Raw genomic sequence first — 17,557 nt, forward strand, 5'->3', positions numbered from 1 at the left:
ACACTGATTTAAATTTTGCTATTATAGTGAAAAGAGGTACATGGATGCATTTACTTTCAAGGAGGATATTCAATAAATCCGTAACTCAGCCTCGCTGTGCTTTTATGGGGAGTATAATAAATTGGTCACGCAAAGCACTACCGCTTGGGAACAACAGAGAAATATTAAATAATTATTTAGGAGTAGACCTTACCTATCTGGTTTCTGCCTGAAGAATAAAATGCATTGACTACAGCTGCTCCGCTTATCCACCTATAGAAAACATAAGAACTTGTTACAAACGATACTGCATTACCTGATTTAATCTGCTCACCACAATAAAAGCATTATCACTGTTCCTAGATGAATCTTAACTTTCTGTTTGAAATATGATCAACAAATTAAAATTAGCTCACTAGGTGAGAGAGTTCATTGAAAGTATTTCCACTTCTTGAAATACAGGAATATATCCAGGTCTGCAATCTGTTTTTTAATTTGCATAAATTTTTAATGGAGGCAATTGACAGTACAAAACCCATTCTAATGTATCTCTTTGGAAACTGCAATGGATTAAAATTATATTGAAATGTGTTTAGCTCCATGTTCCTGATACTAGGTAAACTATGCCAACAATTCTGGAGCAGTTGACAGAATATCGAAATGCAGGTTGCTAAAATTTCAGACTCTTTGTAAACTATGAATTAAATTTTTTTAAATTCATAGTTTACGAGGAGCCTTTTTGGGGACTAAGAGATCCCTTTGGCAGGTATTTAGTTTTGGGTAATGTGCCTCCTCTGATTATTGCCATTTAAAATTATTTCTTTAAAATATGGCATACCAGCTATGAGAGCAAAGGGATATTTTTGTATAATGACTGTAAAATGAAATTCAGGTGGTTCTTAAGTAGATTTGCCCATGTATGCCATGAATTAGGCTCTATATTGAATCTAAAGATTTTATAAAATACAATTCCTGACTTTAGAAAACTCTAGTTGAGGGGATGATAAAGAGGCATAAATAACTATAATACAAGACAGAATGAGAAAAAAAACAACAACAACCCAGCCAGCGTTAAGCTAAAGGATGGTGCCAGTGTTCCAATGTCTTTCTGCTCAGATGTTATGAAGACCGCACATCAATAATCACTGTTAAACACTTTTGTGCAACAGGAGTAATATTACCATCTTAATAGACTATTACACATATCCTCATATACTCATTGAAAAATGGGTACTGCTTGACTTCAGATACCTCCTTAAATGTTAGCACACATGCATACACTTAAGACAATCATATATTATTATCTAATGGCTGCATTGTAGTTATTCCACTTTTAGGGCAACAATTAGAATGGCAATTATTATCCTACTCATGGAAGGAGTTTATAGTAATTAGTGCAATGAGGTTAAATCAGAACTGTTTCCAGACCCTGCTTTGCAAGATAAGCAATACAAGGTCAGCACCCCTAAATCAGCATTTTAGCTACAATTTCAATAACTACTGTCAGATTTCAGATGTGAGTCCTATTTTGATCTCTTAAAAATAACTCAGGGAGGGCGACATATAATAACTATCTGATAAATTCTAATTAAGCATGAATTCTGTCTCCAATAACATGACTAAGACATTCATATAAAGGATTTGGGACTTGAAAAGAAAATCCAGATAGAATCTCTGTGAATTTTTCTTTAGGAAGAAAATAACTTTGAAGATGGAGGGTGTAGGTGGGGGAATAGTTGATCAATGTGTTTCTTCTTTGGTTTGATATTGTTGTTGTAAACAGAAAACATTTTCATACAGGATGGTGTGACAGATAGCTTAGTCCTCCCTAATTTCATCACAGCTGAGTCATCAATATTTTAATTTCTTGCAGGTTGTTGATTATAAGCATACAATTTTATTTATTTTAATTAAACTCCACCTTTTCCCACATGCTTTGTGGTGACTCACAACAAAAACATATACTTGTAATCCCAGGGGTGTTAGACTAAAATCTAGAGATCAGAAACTACATAGGACAGGTAGATTTTGTTTGTGTGACCCAAAAGATCATGAAACAAAACATTTGTATAAATAAAACTCAGGATCAGGGAAAATGATGTATTAGGACTCTGTTTATATATATTCACACAGTTATTATGACTCAAGTATGGTTCAAGGTTGTCTGGCAGGAGGGGCAAAATACGAAATGTGCTCATACTACTCCTGAGGAGAAACGCTGTTCCTTGCAGTGACTTTAGAAAGATATTTCTGATGTGTCCTCAACATTCTGATAGTGTAGGAGAGCAAAACTTGCCACCCCCAAATGTCTATTTGGTATGAGGATTATTTTGACTTGAAAACAAATCAAGGCCCAAAAGACTCAGGAAGAGACTTTGACCTGCCTCCTAACTGCCTAAAAAATTTTTAGATAGAGGTCCTGTTCCTGGAATAGAGCCATCACCAGAGGTAAGTTCAAAGAATATGGGCCAGGTGTGGTGGGAGAAACTTGACAGAGCCCAGAGGTCAGAGTCCACTCTGTATTCCATTGTCTCAGCATGACCCAGAGAACAAGTGTTTACCAAACACTTGCTTTTCCATCTCCTTGTGAATTGCCCTCCTCCCCGTTGAAGTCTCCATCCACTACCCCAATCTCCTTTTGTATTTAGCTGAAGATGGTACCTAAGGTGAGGGATTCAGCCATCCTGGCAAGTTACTCAGTTTTCCTGGGTCTCTCCCATATATACATGTTATTAAATTTTGTTTGACTTTTCTCCTGTTAATCTGTCTCATGTCAATTTAATTCTTAGACCAGCCAGAAGATCCTGGAAGGGTAGAGGAAAATTTCTTCCTCCCTGGTAATAGCAAATATGGCAGTAGATTTTATGCATAAACAGCTTATAATTATTAAAGTTATTAAATTTCAATTGTTATAAAAATGAATTTAACATATTTTCAGGTCTCATTTGTTCAATTATGAACTTCTGATTTAGTGATGGTATACTCTGCATGGACTTTAATGGGTAATAACAAATAATATGCAAATTGCTGGTCTGGACTCAGGCACAATGCTAATAATGAAATACAAAAGGTCCCAATTCAAAATGCTTTTTTTTTTAAATTATTATATTACAGAGGGAAGGAACTAGATACAGGAAACTAATGTTTCAGATAGCAACAGATCTCAGAAGTAGGACACAGATGAATGAAGTTTATATTACCCATCTCATGTTTATTGCTTTTGTAAAAATAAATGTCACATCTTTTGTTTTAGTGATTTTTCTGCTCTTCTGTTACATTACTTTGAGGGGGGTTAAGATTGCACTTTGAGTAATGTTTGTAACTTTCCAGCAGGGAGGGTTTTACATATTAAAATGTCCACTGTGAATTACACCTTCACGAAAATAGGTAGCTATTTATGACCACAGGACACTCAAATAAAATTAGAATTATGGTGGTTAGGTTCACAGAGCACTAGTGTGCAGTGTTTGCCTTTTCTTCCTTGAGATCTTTCACAGTGCGTCCTCAGACTACCCCTGGGTAATTACCCAGATTCAAAAGTACAGGGCACTTTGTCCCTGGGAATGATCAGAACTCGAGGTACTGTGACTGGATCATTACATCTTAGTGTGATGATAACAGCTACAGACTCAATGTCTAATATTTGTGGTCAATCATGAAATATTTCACTATGTTACTATAAAAGCTAAATTAATAGGACAAAAAATATTTTTCAAAGTAAATGGTGATGTAACAAAATATGTAAGTTCTTCTGATTTGGATGCAGCCTCCAAGTTTCAGGAGAAGCTTTCATTTATGGAAAACAGACAAATCTGACCATGAATAGCAGCATAGGAAAGAGAAATTGCACAACTAAAGAGAAAACCAAGTATCCACTAACATAATGGATAGTGCAGGTTATCTGAAGATACCTTTAAAGTATGGAGGCCAGACACGAGCATCTCCTAGAGCAGGTATTGAACCTGAGAGATGGAGTAGATATCACCCTGTTCTTTGAATTCTCTTCCTGCCTCCGGTATGTGTGTAGGAGTATGGATGGGTGTGTGTGGTATAAAGTGAAGCGTGGGGAAGCAAGAAGTAAGCAAACTTTATTTAAAATTTCTGAGACATAATTTTGTCAGGTAATCTTATTCTTGTTTTGGGGCATTTACAGTAGGACAAAGGGCCACTATAAGCAGCATGGCCCTCGAAGCTGAACTAACAATGTAGCTGGGAAATATGAATGATATACCCTTGAGAGGGGGACCAGGTGTGTTTCTCTTCTATCTCTTATTACCCTGAAGAACCTAAGTGGTGATGAGATGAAAGAACAGAGACATCATTTTTACTGCAGGGAAGAAAAGCAGAAGTCTACAGACTGATCCTATAGCCTTATAGATATAATAAACCCACTGGATTGCAAAGGCACCTGGAATAAAACTTCTTTTGCTCACTCATGTGCAACTTAAAAAATTTAAGCAACAAAATCATTAATGCTCCTTTCCCTGAAAGCATTCAATTTCTTAGCATCTTGTGGCCTTGAAGCAACTCCTTTGACATCAGCAGTACAATACATTGGTTTTCCCTGTCTTCCTCAAGTACTTCTGGAAAGGAGAATTCTCATTTTGTAATTGCAGTTGCCACTGTAATGCTTTACATTTATTAATATTCCCTCATCAAAACTTCAAGCTTTTCTATATATTTTCATTCACCTTTCAAACCATACGAATAAGATAGATGACACCTCCAATTTTCAGGTGTAGAAACTAAGGCACATCATAGCTCAAACTCTTTTTCCTACTTACAGATTTAGCAATACAACAGGGAAAAGGATATATAAACTAGGGAGAAAGAGGACACTCTCATCTTCCAATCAAATCCCCTACTTCTAACATGTTGATCTGCATCACACATAAAATTTCATCACAAAAATGAATGCCATTTCCTTGCCATCCTCTTCTAAAATGAAAGTGCTCATTTTTAGACTGCTTCACATTTAGGGATGCCCCTTTCCCTAAGAAGCTTTAGGATGCTGGCCTCTATGCCACCCTGAAGTCTCATCATGAGCAGATCTTAACAACAATAGCTACTGTTTAATGAACACCTAAGTTACGTGGCAAGCACATTACACAACACAATGACCCACAAGGCAAAAATAAATGCTATTATCCTCAGTTTATAAAGGAATCATTGAGGCTCAGAGGTATTATGTAGGTTGTCTAAGTTCACACAGCGAATAAATGGCAGAGGAAGAATCTTACCTCAGGACTGCGCACTCCCTCTAGCCCCCACCTCCCATCACTGCCCCGACTCCAGAGCACAAGCTCTTTCCACTGCTGCCTAAGGTACAATATTTTACCCAAAGGCAAAAGCACAGTAGGACCAAAGAGCCTATTCCACTGTTCATTGTTTTTGCATAAGAGTTGTTTACATGACTGAAGTACTCTGAGTGACTCACCTGATCCTCTGAGAGGTGAGAGCCAGGACTCCTATGCTGACATGACATTGGGAGAATCCACTTCTCTTTCAACAGAAAGCAACACAAATCACTACTCTAATTTTCTTCCTAGAAGTCATCAGTTGGTTGTGTGTGGTTCTAAGTTTGGCAGCAAGACTCCATCTTTTTAGTCTTCAATAATTCTATATGTGTGTACATGCACGCACGTGTGCCCTCATGTGGGTCACGGGCCAAATTCAGAGAAATGCTCAATTTGGAACATATATGGGCGGGTGGATTTTTTCTGTCAGAATTTTCTTTTGGTACTTGTTCTCCTGGTTAAGAAAAACCTTGCGATCTTTCAGGAAAGAATTGAAAGCTCTTACATCCTGTATAACTCTTAGCAATGATATAACGTGATGTTATAAGTCCATTGTTGTCTAGCTCATTAGACAGTGACTCCATGAAGGCAGGGGTGTTCCATGTTTTGTTCTTTTTTAAAATTTTGGTAAGAACACTCACCATGAGGTCTATCCTCTTGACACGTTTTAAGTGTACAATACATTATTGTTGACTTTAGGTACGATGCTATACCTTATTAATCTTGCTTAACTGAATTTTTATGCCTGTTGATGAACAACTCCTCATGTCCTCCTCCCCTCAGCTCCCAGTAATCATGATTCTCTCCTTTGATTTTATGAATTTGGCTATTTTAGATACCTCATATAAGTGGAATCGTGCAGTATTTATTTTTCTGTGTCTGGCTTATTTCACTTAGCATAATGTTCTTAAGTTCATCCATGTTGTTGCATACTGCAGAATCTCCTTCTTAAAGGCTGAGTAGTATTCCATTTCATATACAGACCACATTTTCTTTCACCTTTCATCTGTCGATGGAAACAAGTTGTTGCCACATCCTAGCTAACATGAATGGTGCTGCAATGAACATGGGAGTGCTAATATCTCTCTGAGATCCTGATTTCAATTCTTTTGGCTATATGCCCCGAAGTGGGATTACTGGGTCATGTGGTTCTATATCTAATTTTTTGAAGAAACTCCATATTGTTCTCCATAGCTACTGCACCCTTTTGTATTCCAACCATTTGTGCAAGGGTTCAAATTTCTCCATATCATCACCAACACTTTTTGTCTTTTTTTTTTAAAAAAACAATATGCAATCCTAACGGTAGTGATGTGATAACTCATTGGGGTTTTGATTTGCATTTTCTTGATGATTAGTGATGTTGAACATCTTTTCATATACCTGGTGGCCATTTGTATGTCTTCTTTGGAGAAATGTCTATTCAAATTCTTAGCTCATTTTTTAATTGGGTTATTAGTTTTTTTGCTATTGAATTGTAGGAGTGACGTATATTTTGGAGATTGACCCCTTACCAGATATGTGATTTGCAAATATTTCCTACCATTCCTTAGGTTGCCTTTTCATTTCTTCTGCTATGCAGAAGCTTTTAATCTCAATGTAGTCCCAACTGTGTATTTCATGTTTTGTTCTTAATAGTATCTCTAGGGCTTAGCACAGTGTTGGGAACATGATAGGCACTCAACACATATTTGGGTCTTGGCATATCAGTGGGTCCTTCCAAGCCCCAAGAGTACTGACCCTTCTCATCCTTGGGACCCTGGGAGGGTGGAGGGCACTAAGCCTAGGTGTTATGCAGGCTGTAGAGAGCCATGGAAACTGGAAGTCATGTACTATCTGGACATTGCCCTCTCAAGAGGGTTCACTGGTATAAAGTTCTAGACTTCTTTTGCAAAGTTCTCCCTGTTTAAACCTTTTAACTTTTATCTTCCCTCCCTACCTATTCTTCCCCCTCTGAAAACAAAACCCTGCTTGGGTGCTAATTAAAATGCAGAAATGTTTTTAGTGGTAAAATGTATTTTGCTTATAACCCAAAAACATGTTGAAAAATTGCATAGTCTGTTGGCCTAATGGGAATCTAAAAGATGGAACTCTAACATTTTAATCTATTATAATATGTGTAGAACATGGGCACACCAGGGCAGATACTGCCATAGGGAATTAGAGTGACTTGTCCAAGTTTAGTTTATCTGTTATTCTGTCTTTCTGGCTGAGTAGTACTTGATGAGCCGAATAATCTGTTTTGTGTATCTTCCCCATACATCTACATCATGGAGAGTCACTTGTGTCCCAAGTCTCCAGCAGTCTGCGTGCCCACCCTGGACAGGTCCTATCAACTCTCCACCTGTGTGCCCTCTCATTTACCCACATAAGTCCTCTATAACTATTCTTCTTTAAGTTCAATGATACAGAGTTAGTTACAAGATTGAGTCTAGAAACATTAGTGAAGGGTAAATATCAGAAGAGATATTTTAGAAAGAAGTGAGGTACTTCCCTAACTCCCAAGAATATGTTCTTTTTCTCTTGGGTCACTTGATGTGGAGAAGCCAGGGAGTAAAACATCCTGGCTCTTGTCAAAACTTCACAGTAAGGGCCATAAAATTTTAGTGCTGGAAAGAACCTTAGAGATGTTACGAAGTCTAAATCAACCTGCTCATGTTATAAATAAGGAAACTTCATGGCTTTTAAAAGGCCATAGATAGTAACTGGCAGAACTGAGACATGAAAAAGTGATAGTAACTCACAGCAGTGGCAAAACTATGCTGGTACCAGCCACCCTGCTATTTTTGATGGTGTTGGCCTTTCAGGAAGAACCACATAAAGCCACAGCTGTTGGGCTGCCAACCTCAGTACCAACACTCATTTCAGGGGCTTGCAAACATTCAATTAGCCCAGATTAGAAAAGACAGCAGACTTGAAGCAATGAAGAAGACAGAAATGAACCAACCATTTTGTCTGGTTTTGTTTTAAGTGAATCCTCTGTTCACCTCAATATTAATTTAAATGCTGACATGTTGTTTCCAGAGAAACAACAATTAGTAAAACAACAATTAGTTGTTTTACTAATAAGTAAAGGTTTAATTGTGGCTTAAAAAAGTGCTATCTTAGCACTTTGTTGTCTTGTAATAGCACCAACCAACTCTGCTTTCTATCAGCTTTCATTGCTGCTCACCTGCCTCTTCTACTAGATTACAGGCTATGAGTCTTACTCATTACTTTATCCTCTTTATCCTTACTCATTACTTTACTGTGCTATATCCTTAGCACAGTGCTTTGCACACTGTAGCTGCTGGATAAAATGTTTATTGAGCTGGCTGCTGTTAATGTCAGCTTGTTTTTATTTTGATGTACAACAGCAGGAAAGAAGCAGCAATGGAATAAGTCCTCGTAGTTTACAAAATGCAACTCCACATGCTCAGTGGTCATAATTTACAAACACTGGCACTATCTGTCCCAATTATATTACAGAAAATTCTGTCCTGAGAAACTAACAAGATAATATCAAGTCTAAAAATAAGAAAAGGAATTCATTTTATTTTGTTCCCGTACACTGTTTCTTTTCAGAGGTTTACGTTTGTTCCATGGAGTCTAAGTGAATAATCATGTTACTGGCAGTAAATCATTTTAGATATATCACTAAGTAATTTTGCCAATGGATATTACAGTCTCAATTTAACATTATTACTATTTGATAACATGATGTGTTTGAAACTCTTTACAAACTGTCATTAAGTCCCCAGAGAACATGATGTTTGAGATAATTTTGGAAACACAAGCTAGGCACTCAGAAACCACATGAGCCAAGAGCCTTTTAAATTTAAACCTTTGTCCTTTGCAGTTGCCAGGGGCTCAAATGGGCAGAAGTCCTTTTAGCCAGATGATTAACTTAGGCATATCACATGCAGACTTCCGGACCTCCTTAATGTTTTGAATTTTTAAGCAGAGAGAACAGCAGAGATCATGTTGGACATCTTCACCAACAATGATGGTGAAATGCTTGGATGTGTCAATATTTACTTTAGTGGCTGAGTTCACTTTGTAAGCATTATTACAAACTGGCAATTTTATCAATCATTCACTCCATCATCATTGAGGAGAGGTCGACGTTCTGCTCATCAATGTTCAATCTCTGGTGACACAAATACACTGTTTCTGCTTTCAACAAGGCCTAGTCCAGCTAAATGTAATCAGATGTACTGGTGCTGTGACAAAAATGTGTGTAAGGGATAGCACAGGGACAAGATGAAGAGGATCATGTAAGGGGGTGCTATGAGTAAGGAGATAACGCTCAAGTTGAATCACACCATGTGCTGGTTTCTGTTAAATGAACAGGGCAGAAAGGGTGGCCCTGGTAAGGGATAAGGAGGAGGAAGAGATGCAGCGATGACTTTACAGTAATTCCTACGGGTGGAGATTTGGGGCAATGCTGTGGGGTAGGGTGACTCTAGAGGAATTCTGGAGTGCTGTTACAGGGAGGTACGCAGAGCTCGGTACACGCTTCATGAGACGGGCAAAACAAACGTATGGAAAGGTTTTCATCAGAAAATGACATGACTCAATTTGTGTCTTTAAAAGCTCTCTAAGGCAGTAGCATGGAGAGTAAGCTGAAGGACTGTGAGATGATTGATGATAAGATTAGGAAAATATTATCATCACTCTGGTGAACAATGAGAAATGTCTGAATTAGGGCATGACAATGGAGATGGTTAAGATGGAGATCCACACCCCCTCATGCCTATAAAATATTTAATTAGCAGCTGGTGGATGTAAACTTTTTTTTTTTTTGAATGGGATTTGAAGTAGGTATCACTGTAGATATCAGAGATGACAGAAAGGGTCTAGGATGATGAACCCCTGGTTTCTGCCTTGGTAGCAATAAGATAGAAGTTGGAAACTAGGGGGATCAAGGGAGAAAGATGATAAGTTTTTTTCTCAAAAAGGCAAATGCTGTGTTTGTAGGGTCAATGGAACACCTGCATGGAGATGTTTCATTGACAGCTAGACATTTGGATCTGGAGCGCAGCAAACAGACCTGGGCCAGATACATGTATTCAGGGGTCATAATGATAGTAGAAGATGCAAATAAGTATACAAGTCTGCCCAGTGAGAGCATGTGGAGTGAGAAAAGAAAAAGTCCTGAAGCTTACTCTTTGGTTAATTGACTGAATTTATTTAAATTAATTGCTGCCTTGAAAATTTAATGCATCATCATTTCTCTATAATACCCTACAATATAACCCTACTGTAATCAATAGCTTTTCTCATCTCTGTCTCCTCTACTGTGGATATGGACACCTGTTTGTCCTGCAAGACCCTAGGAGTGAGGACTTGAGCATCTGAAAATGTAATTCTCTGAGTTAACTGCAGGTTACATGAATAAAGTAGAAGCAATAGATGTTATCTGCCTGAACATACACAGTGAGGACTTGAACTTGATGCTATATAAAAAAGGAAAGAAAACATAGTGACTTTATTGCTATTAAGCAGGTACAAATTAAGTCAAAAACTTTCACTATAAGAAAACTCAATAAAATAGGAAGAACTTTTATTATGCTGTAATCTACAGGGTACAGTCCTAATGATTTAATGCAGTCACTGTCAAAAGTACTTCCAATATTTTGGAAGACAAACACTAAATTTTAAAGCTAAATTGCCAAATTAAAGATATCACCTTGTAAAAAGATTTCACAAAATTGAATATGAGCAAGTATGAGTCAACACAAAAAGGAACAAACACTAACGCAGGGGTTCTGACTTGAGAAGGGGGCGCGGGACTTAAAAAGAATACCAATACCTGGGTCCCCGCCTACAGGCATGTACATCACAATCTAGGGTGGTGTAGAGTTGGGGAATCAGTACTATTTCTTTTTTTTTTTTAACTTTATTTTGTTTATTTTTTATACAGCAGTTTCTTATTAGTTATCTATTTTATACATATTAGTGTATACATGTCAATCCTAATCTCCCAATTCATCTCACCACACCCCCACCCAGCCACTTTCCCCCCTTGCTGTCCATACGTTTGTTCTCTACATCTGTGTCTCTGTTTCTGCCCCAGGTGACTCTAAAGTGCAGTCTGAGTTTTGAACCCTTGTAATCAGCATACAGGTAGAAGATAGGGAAGGAAGAAAAACTAGCCTGGTATGGCAGAGAAGACCTTATACATCATATTGCACTTGTGATTAACAGTCAGAAGCTCACAGAAAGGATCCAAAAAGTACTACTGAGCTATGCATGCTACTGAGCAAATATTCTTTTAAATATTATATACAATTGTCACTTTCGATTATCTATAGTAAAGAGAAAAAGACTCAGAGAAAGTCAACACATACGATAAAAAGGAATAAAAACTGCACACCATTTTACGAAATGAGCTGGGACTATATTAACTTCTAAAGAAAACATCAAGCAATAATTCAACAACTATTTTTTAAATTATGAAGAAATCTTCTGGTGTCAGGTGGGTGCAGGTTATATTAGCTATTTTCAGAAAGAATATTCGATGATATTTGTATGTAGATATTTTACTCGGTGCTAACAACCATTAAGTGTAACTATATGTAGTTTTAAAGAAATAAAAATATTCAGACTTAGAAGGATTCTCAGATTATAAATTTTCCCACAGGATATTATTTTTGATGACTTTTTGTTTGTTTCTAGAGATAGGACTGACAACCGATTATAACACAAACCATATGTGCCCATTCTCCATCTTTCTTTCCCACCTGGGACACTAAACATTCTGTGACATTTGCTGTCTCATTTTTAGCACCAGACAATATAACATTTGCTCCAGTATAAACATAGAGGTCAGCAAAAGAAATCAATCTCTTTTTCAGTGTACCTTAAGGGCTCAAAATGTCGTACAGGGATTGAAATAAACTGGCATTTCCATATTAGGAATTTTGTCCAACCTGGACTTGGTTTACTAATAGAAGAGTCCTGTTATCAAATAGTCCTTCTGCACTTTGTACCTTTCTTGGCACATTTTCCTCCTGGTGATACAGTTTATTATAACACGTCTTTCATACCCTCTGCTGCTGTAATGTAATGTAATACAATCAAAGTTCACCTTTGATTCTCCCAGTTCCCAATGACACCTGGACTTGGTATGGCATTGTGTCAGTTACCACAAAAAGCAAACTAGTATATTTACTTTTCACTTGCTCACTCATTCATTAATTTAGTTTTAACTGAAAACCTCCTATGTGTTCAGCACTGTGCTGAATGGTCCCTTGCTCTCTAGGAGCTAAAAGCACAAGCAGTTCTAGGGATTTAAGTGCATAAACACTTATGTTGATAAATATGTTAGACACATCCATTTAACTGAAAAATGAACATTAAACTAATAGTTACTACAATGTACTAATGCCACTAGTAAGCAGAGATTAAGAGCATTTGAAAACTACAAATGAGAGTGAGTCCTGATATCTCATATTTGGCTACCACAGGGTTGACAGAAGTGTTACCTGGAGCAATCTAGGAAGGGCATGGCTGCAGGATGATGGACCGATAGAAAACAGGTGGGGCTGAGGGCAGATGATAATGCCGTGTACAGTAATACAGCCTCAGAGAAGGCTTGCAGGAGCTATGGATTACTTAGGCTAAGGTGTTCTTGAGAGCCCTGTCCACAAACAAAGTAGAGGGGACAGACAATCATATGAGGAGAAACCGAAGGTAATCTAAGGACACCTTAATGAAAAAAGTTTAAATTTTGATTAAATCCCTGACTCATCTTTGGTATAGTCTTAGATGCTCTTAGAAGTACTCGATAGAAAGAGAACATGACACCTTTTAACATTATTCTAAACCAGGTTCTTTCTCTTAATCCAACAAGGTCCCTCTTCTGAATGAACATATTTTTAGAAAAAACTGGAATATACATACTCATCCTTGTCCACCTTTTCTCGAAGCTTCTTTAGCTGTTTATTTTGGCTGAACTTCAAGTTTTGGATTATGTTCTCAAAGTATTCGTCTTCCCTGTAGCTCAACTATAGTAATTTAAAAGATTTGGGGAAAAATATTAAAACTGGTATCTTCAAAGTTTTTGCTAAATAACATTAAGAGATATTTTCTTACATTCTATCACTTAATAAAGTTAACAGAGAACACCAAAACTTGCCAAAGAAAAGTTAAGTTCCAACGAGCTTAGTTCTATATTACAGATCGCTGCTGCGCTGGCTGAATCACTACCTCAGTCTATTCTTTTGTAATTAAACGAAACTAAATGTCAAACAAGCTTTTCTATATTGATATTAATCCTTACAGGACAGACAAGATAAAAGCATTCATATTTAGTACCTACTAAGTTATAAGAACTTCATATATCACATTTTTGAATCCCCATAATAATCTTATGAAGATGGGCTGTTACCACCAATTTAAAGCTGAGGAGACTGAAGCGCCATTAAGTCACTTGCCCAAGTTAATGAGTGATGGAGCTGAGATCTGAACCCTAGGAGTCTGACTTTGAGCTTATGCTCTTAGCCAGCTAGTGAGAGGTGTAGCTGAGATTTGAACCCAAGCAATTCAGCGGTGAGACTATGTACTCAGCCATTAGACTCCTGTCACAAGGGCCCCGGGGACTCACATGCTACAGCCAGCTCATTTTATAAAAAGTCAAGCTTTTCTGCAAATGGAAAAAGAAAAGAGGACACTATGCCTTGCAAACTCCCGTGTTATGCTAGTAATCAACAGATTAGGAATCGCTGTCATCCCCAGATCTAGGCAAGGGTCACCTTGTCACCAGGGTTTCAAGTAGTTGTGGTGACTGCAAGGTTAATGACAGGACCTTTAGCTGAGTCTGAAATGAATACTGTAGTGACTTCAATCAACTCTGTTTTCTTTTCATTGTTACATTACCAAAGGAGAATAAAATAGTTCCCCATTCTCAAATAGTAGATTTTTTTTCAAATAGAGAAGGCATGACCTGGTTTACCCAGTGGAGGAATAATTAGAAAGTGGAAGGAAAGCTGAAGATTTGACTTTCAGGCGTGTATAAAATGAGATAAGAAGCCTGAGTACTGCCTGTTCATCATTTAAATGTCTATGTCTTAATGCTCTTTAAAAAACACCAGATTTTTATCACTACTCTTAAAATGGAATATATGGAAAGCAAAATAACAAAATCAAATACAGACCAGCCCATGAAACAATAGGTTAAAACTAAAACAAACATAGTTCTGGCTTCAGTGTTAAAGGCTTAATATCAATATAATAAGACCTCTGGGTGTAGGCTATTTCACATAATTTCTGGCCCCCCTCATAGCTAGAAATGACATTGCCACCAGCCCCAGGCATCATCAGTGCAGTCTTTATAAAGACTTACCTCAAGGTATTCATTATTCAGTTTGTTGTCATTTGAAATAATGTCATCAGGATAGCCGATCCTTTCTTTAATTGCTAAGGCCTATGAAAATTAGAATATTGAATGTGAGCATGATTATGAACTTCCAAATGCAAACATTATAATTTGCCCTTGACAGCAGTTGAATGACCTGAGCCATACTGTTTACAAGACGAATATCTGACAACGTTTAAACAGAGATCTTTGCATTGGCTTTTTCCTGGAGTTCAAAATAAACAAAAAATAGTTCTGAAATTTAGCTTCTAATACCCTATTCTCATAGGCTACAGCTTTCCCAAGAAAACCAAAATGAAAACTGACAAGTCACTGTTCCAAATGTATTGTACTTTTATGAACTCTTTCTCTGAAAGGCTTTTTTCTTCAATTTTACAGGAGGGGTAATATTTAGAACTTCCATTCTAGCAGCTTATAATTATCTTTCCACTTCACTGATTTGGCTGAGAAAACAGATGTGGGCTTACAGGTTTAATGCTAATATTCTTCCTAAATATTGGTTCCTGGAGTTTTTATGTTCTCCTTTGGTCTCCAGAGCTAGTGTACCTAACTTCCCGCAGTTAAATGAATGACATTAGTTAAACAAGTAGAAAACAGCGTTTTCCTTGTTATACCATCTCATGTTTACCGCTACCTTACTACTATTTCTATTTTTATTATTTTAAAATTGCTTACTTATTGTAATTATTTCATCAGTATCACTTGTTTACTATTTGCTATTCCTATTTCTATTTTTTATTTCTCTCATTTTTCTCAAAGATAGTTGACTTTTGATTTTATCATATCACATTGCTCTTAAATAATTTAACTAATTTAATATTTTCATGGGATATTAAGCTTGCATCTCTGAATTATTTGTTTTACCATCAAATGGATGTGGTTCTGTTACAAATCTGTTTCATAAGCCTAGGATTTCCCCAGTGGATCAGACAGATGTGTCACTAAAGCAGTTTGGCCAAGCCCATTTCCTTTCCATACCATCAGCCCATAACGAATCATCTCCCTCTCAATGGCACTTTATTTGCTAGAAGGTATTTCCCCAAAAGGTGTCCTAAGGGATACAAAATCTACAGAAATAAGAGGTACTACATGAAAAGGATATATTGCCAAATATTTGGGGTAGATACTGTGACAAAAACGTTAAGCAGGCTTCTTCACTGAAAGACTACTTAGAGTTTAAAATTAACTAATTGTAAGTGCCCAATGGGATGAATTAATTTGTCTATTTATTCATTCAATTTGTCTTCAAGGGTATACAACAAGCCAGGTACTTTGTAAGAGGCTGAGGATACAATGCTAGGCAAAAATTTCTACCCCTGGAGAGTTTACTATAAAGGTCAATGGTAGGCAATAAAATGAATCTTAGCTCTCAAGTGTGATGTATGGTGCCATAAGATCACACCCTACAGGTATAGAACCTAGTCAAGGGTGGGATCAGGGAAGCCTTCCTGCAGGAAATGTTTCCTAAACTCTTTTTGACCATGGGAATCTTTCACAGAGCTACCTGGCAGGTCCAGAGTTTCATGACACCACCTTGGGAAATGATTACCTAGAACAATTTGATTGGCAACCATCAAATAGTACCATGTTGTGATAGCTAGAACACGAAAGGAGCAAATCCAGCCTGAACTTCTGAGGACCTACAGAATTATGGAAAGATAGCTATACTGGGGTGCGAAATTCTAGACCTGACCCACTCAGGGCTCTGTGATAGCTGAAAAAGATAATCCTTTCATGTGATCTAATCCTGAAAGAGAACTAGACTACAGCTTGATTCTCTTATTATAATAGATTTATGGACTCTTTCTGTGTTAGTTCAAAGAACGGTCTGTTCTTCCTGTTACCCTAACTACAGAGGAATAATCAGGCTGCATGTGAATACTGCTCATAAACACATACAGTTTTCACTGGACATGTTCCTTTTAGGTTTATATAGTTATCAACACAATGGCATAGTAAATTTAAACCTGAGATTTCCTTAGACATCTCACTTTTATTCTAATGCAAGATACTAAGAGTCCCAATAAAAGGTGCACAATGGGGGTAAATAAGAATAGTTATAAAAAGCTCCTTCAACATCCCTCTAATTGTAGGTCACCTTATAGTACTCAATGCACTACCTTACATTTGCTTGAATAGAAATTTAGTATTTTTCTCCCTAGGTCATTTAAAAAAAAAACTAAATAGTGCATGCTTAAAAAAAATTTAGCTAGAAATTTACATTAAAGATTAGGGGATATTTTTAGATATTGGTGAGGTCTTTTAAATATTTTTCATAAAAGGAGGAAAAACATGAACCACTGATAATATCTTCTAATGCTTTCTTGTTCACACAAGATTTTCCTCTTGTTTTGTGAAGACTTCCTTTAAAAAAAAAAAAAAGAGGAAAATTGGAGATCTTTCAAAGTTTTGAGCCAAACATGGAGAGTAGGAGCTAGTTACAAAGAGATAATAAAAGATGAAAGTCATAGAAAAAAAATTCTTCATCCCTGAAAAGTGTTCCTGGACACACTGCAGCTTGAAGGAGCTTGCTTTTATTTTACGCAATCTTTGAATACTATGTTTTCCCCAAATTTCTTAAAAGTTAATCTTTTCTTATAGATTTTTCTTTGATAATTCGCCCTGCCTTTTGCTCTTTACCTTTTCTTCAGCTCTCTTTTTCGTTTCAGCATCCATCCAAGTAAGGTCATCTAAAGTCTGAATAAAAACTTCCCGGATCTGTGCAATTAAATCCTCAACCTTAAACCAAAAGAACAGAAGGCAAATTTAGGCCATGAATTAATTTTTTCTAACACAAATTAAAAAAAAAATAGAGCTATAAGCTGTCTTTATATGATTCAATGATATGTTAATAAATGTAAACTTATAAACAAACTGGTGATCTAAACAAATGGATATATGTGGGTAATTACATTTTTAA

At 36.8% G+C, this 17,557-nt stretch overlaps 1 protein-coding gene across 4 annotated transcripts in view; it reads right to left on the reverse strand.

The window, feature by feature from the left end:
• MME (membrane metalloendopeptidase) overlaps positions 1-17,557 on the reverse strand; it is a 91,138-nt gene that overhangs the window by 23,552 nt on the left and 50,029 nt on the right. For all 4 annotated transcript variants that reach the window (XM_060297618.2, XM_030844647.3, XM_030844646.3 and 1 more), the window contains 4 exons: positions 17,278-17,376; positions 14,605-14,685; positions 13,164-13,267; positions 194-252 (listed from right to left, as the gene is read on the reverse strand). In XM_060297618.2, the coding sequence (XP_060153601.1) occupies positions 194-252; positions 13,164-13,267; positions 14,605-14,685; positions 17,278-17,376 (343 nt within the window). The remainder of the gene's footprint in view (positions 1-193; positions 253-13,163; positions 13,268-14,604; positions 14,686-17,277; positions 17,377-17,557) is intronic.

The sequence above is a fragment of the Globicephala melas genome, chromosome 4 (assembly GCF_963455315.2).
Source record: "Globicephala melas chromosome 4, mGloMel1.2, whole genome shotgun sequence".
In the NCBI taxonomy this organism is placed as follows: domain Eukaryota; kingdom Metazoa; phylum Chordata; class Mammalia; order Artiodactyla; family Delphinidae; genus Globicephala; species Globicephala melas.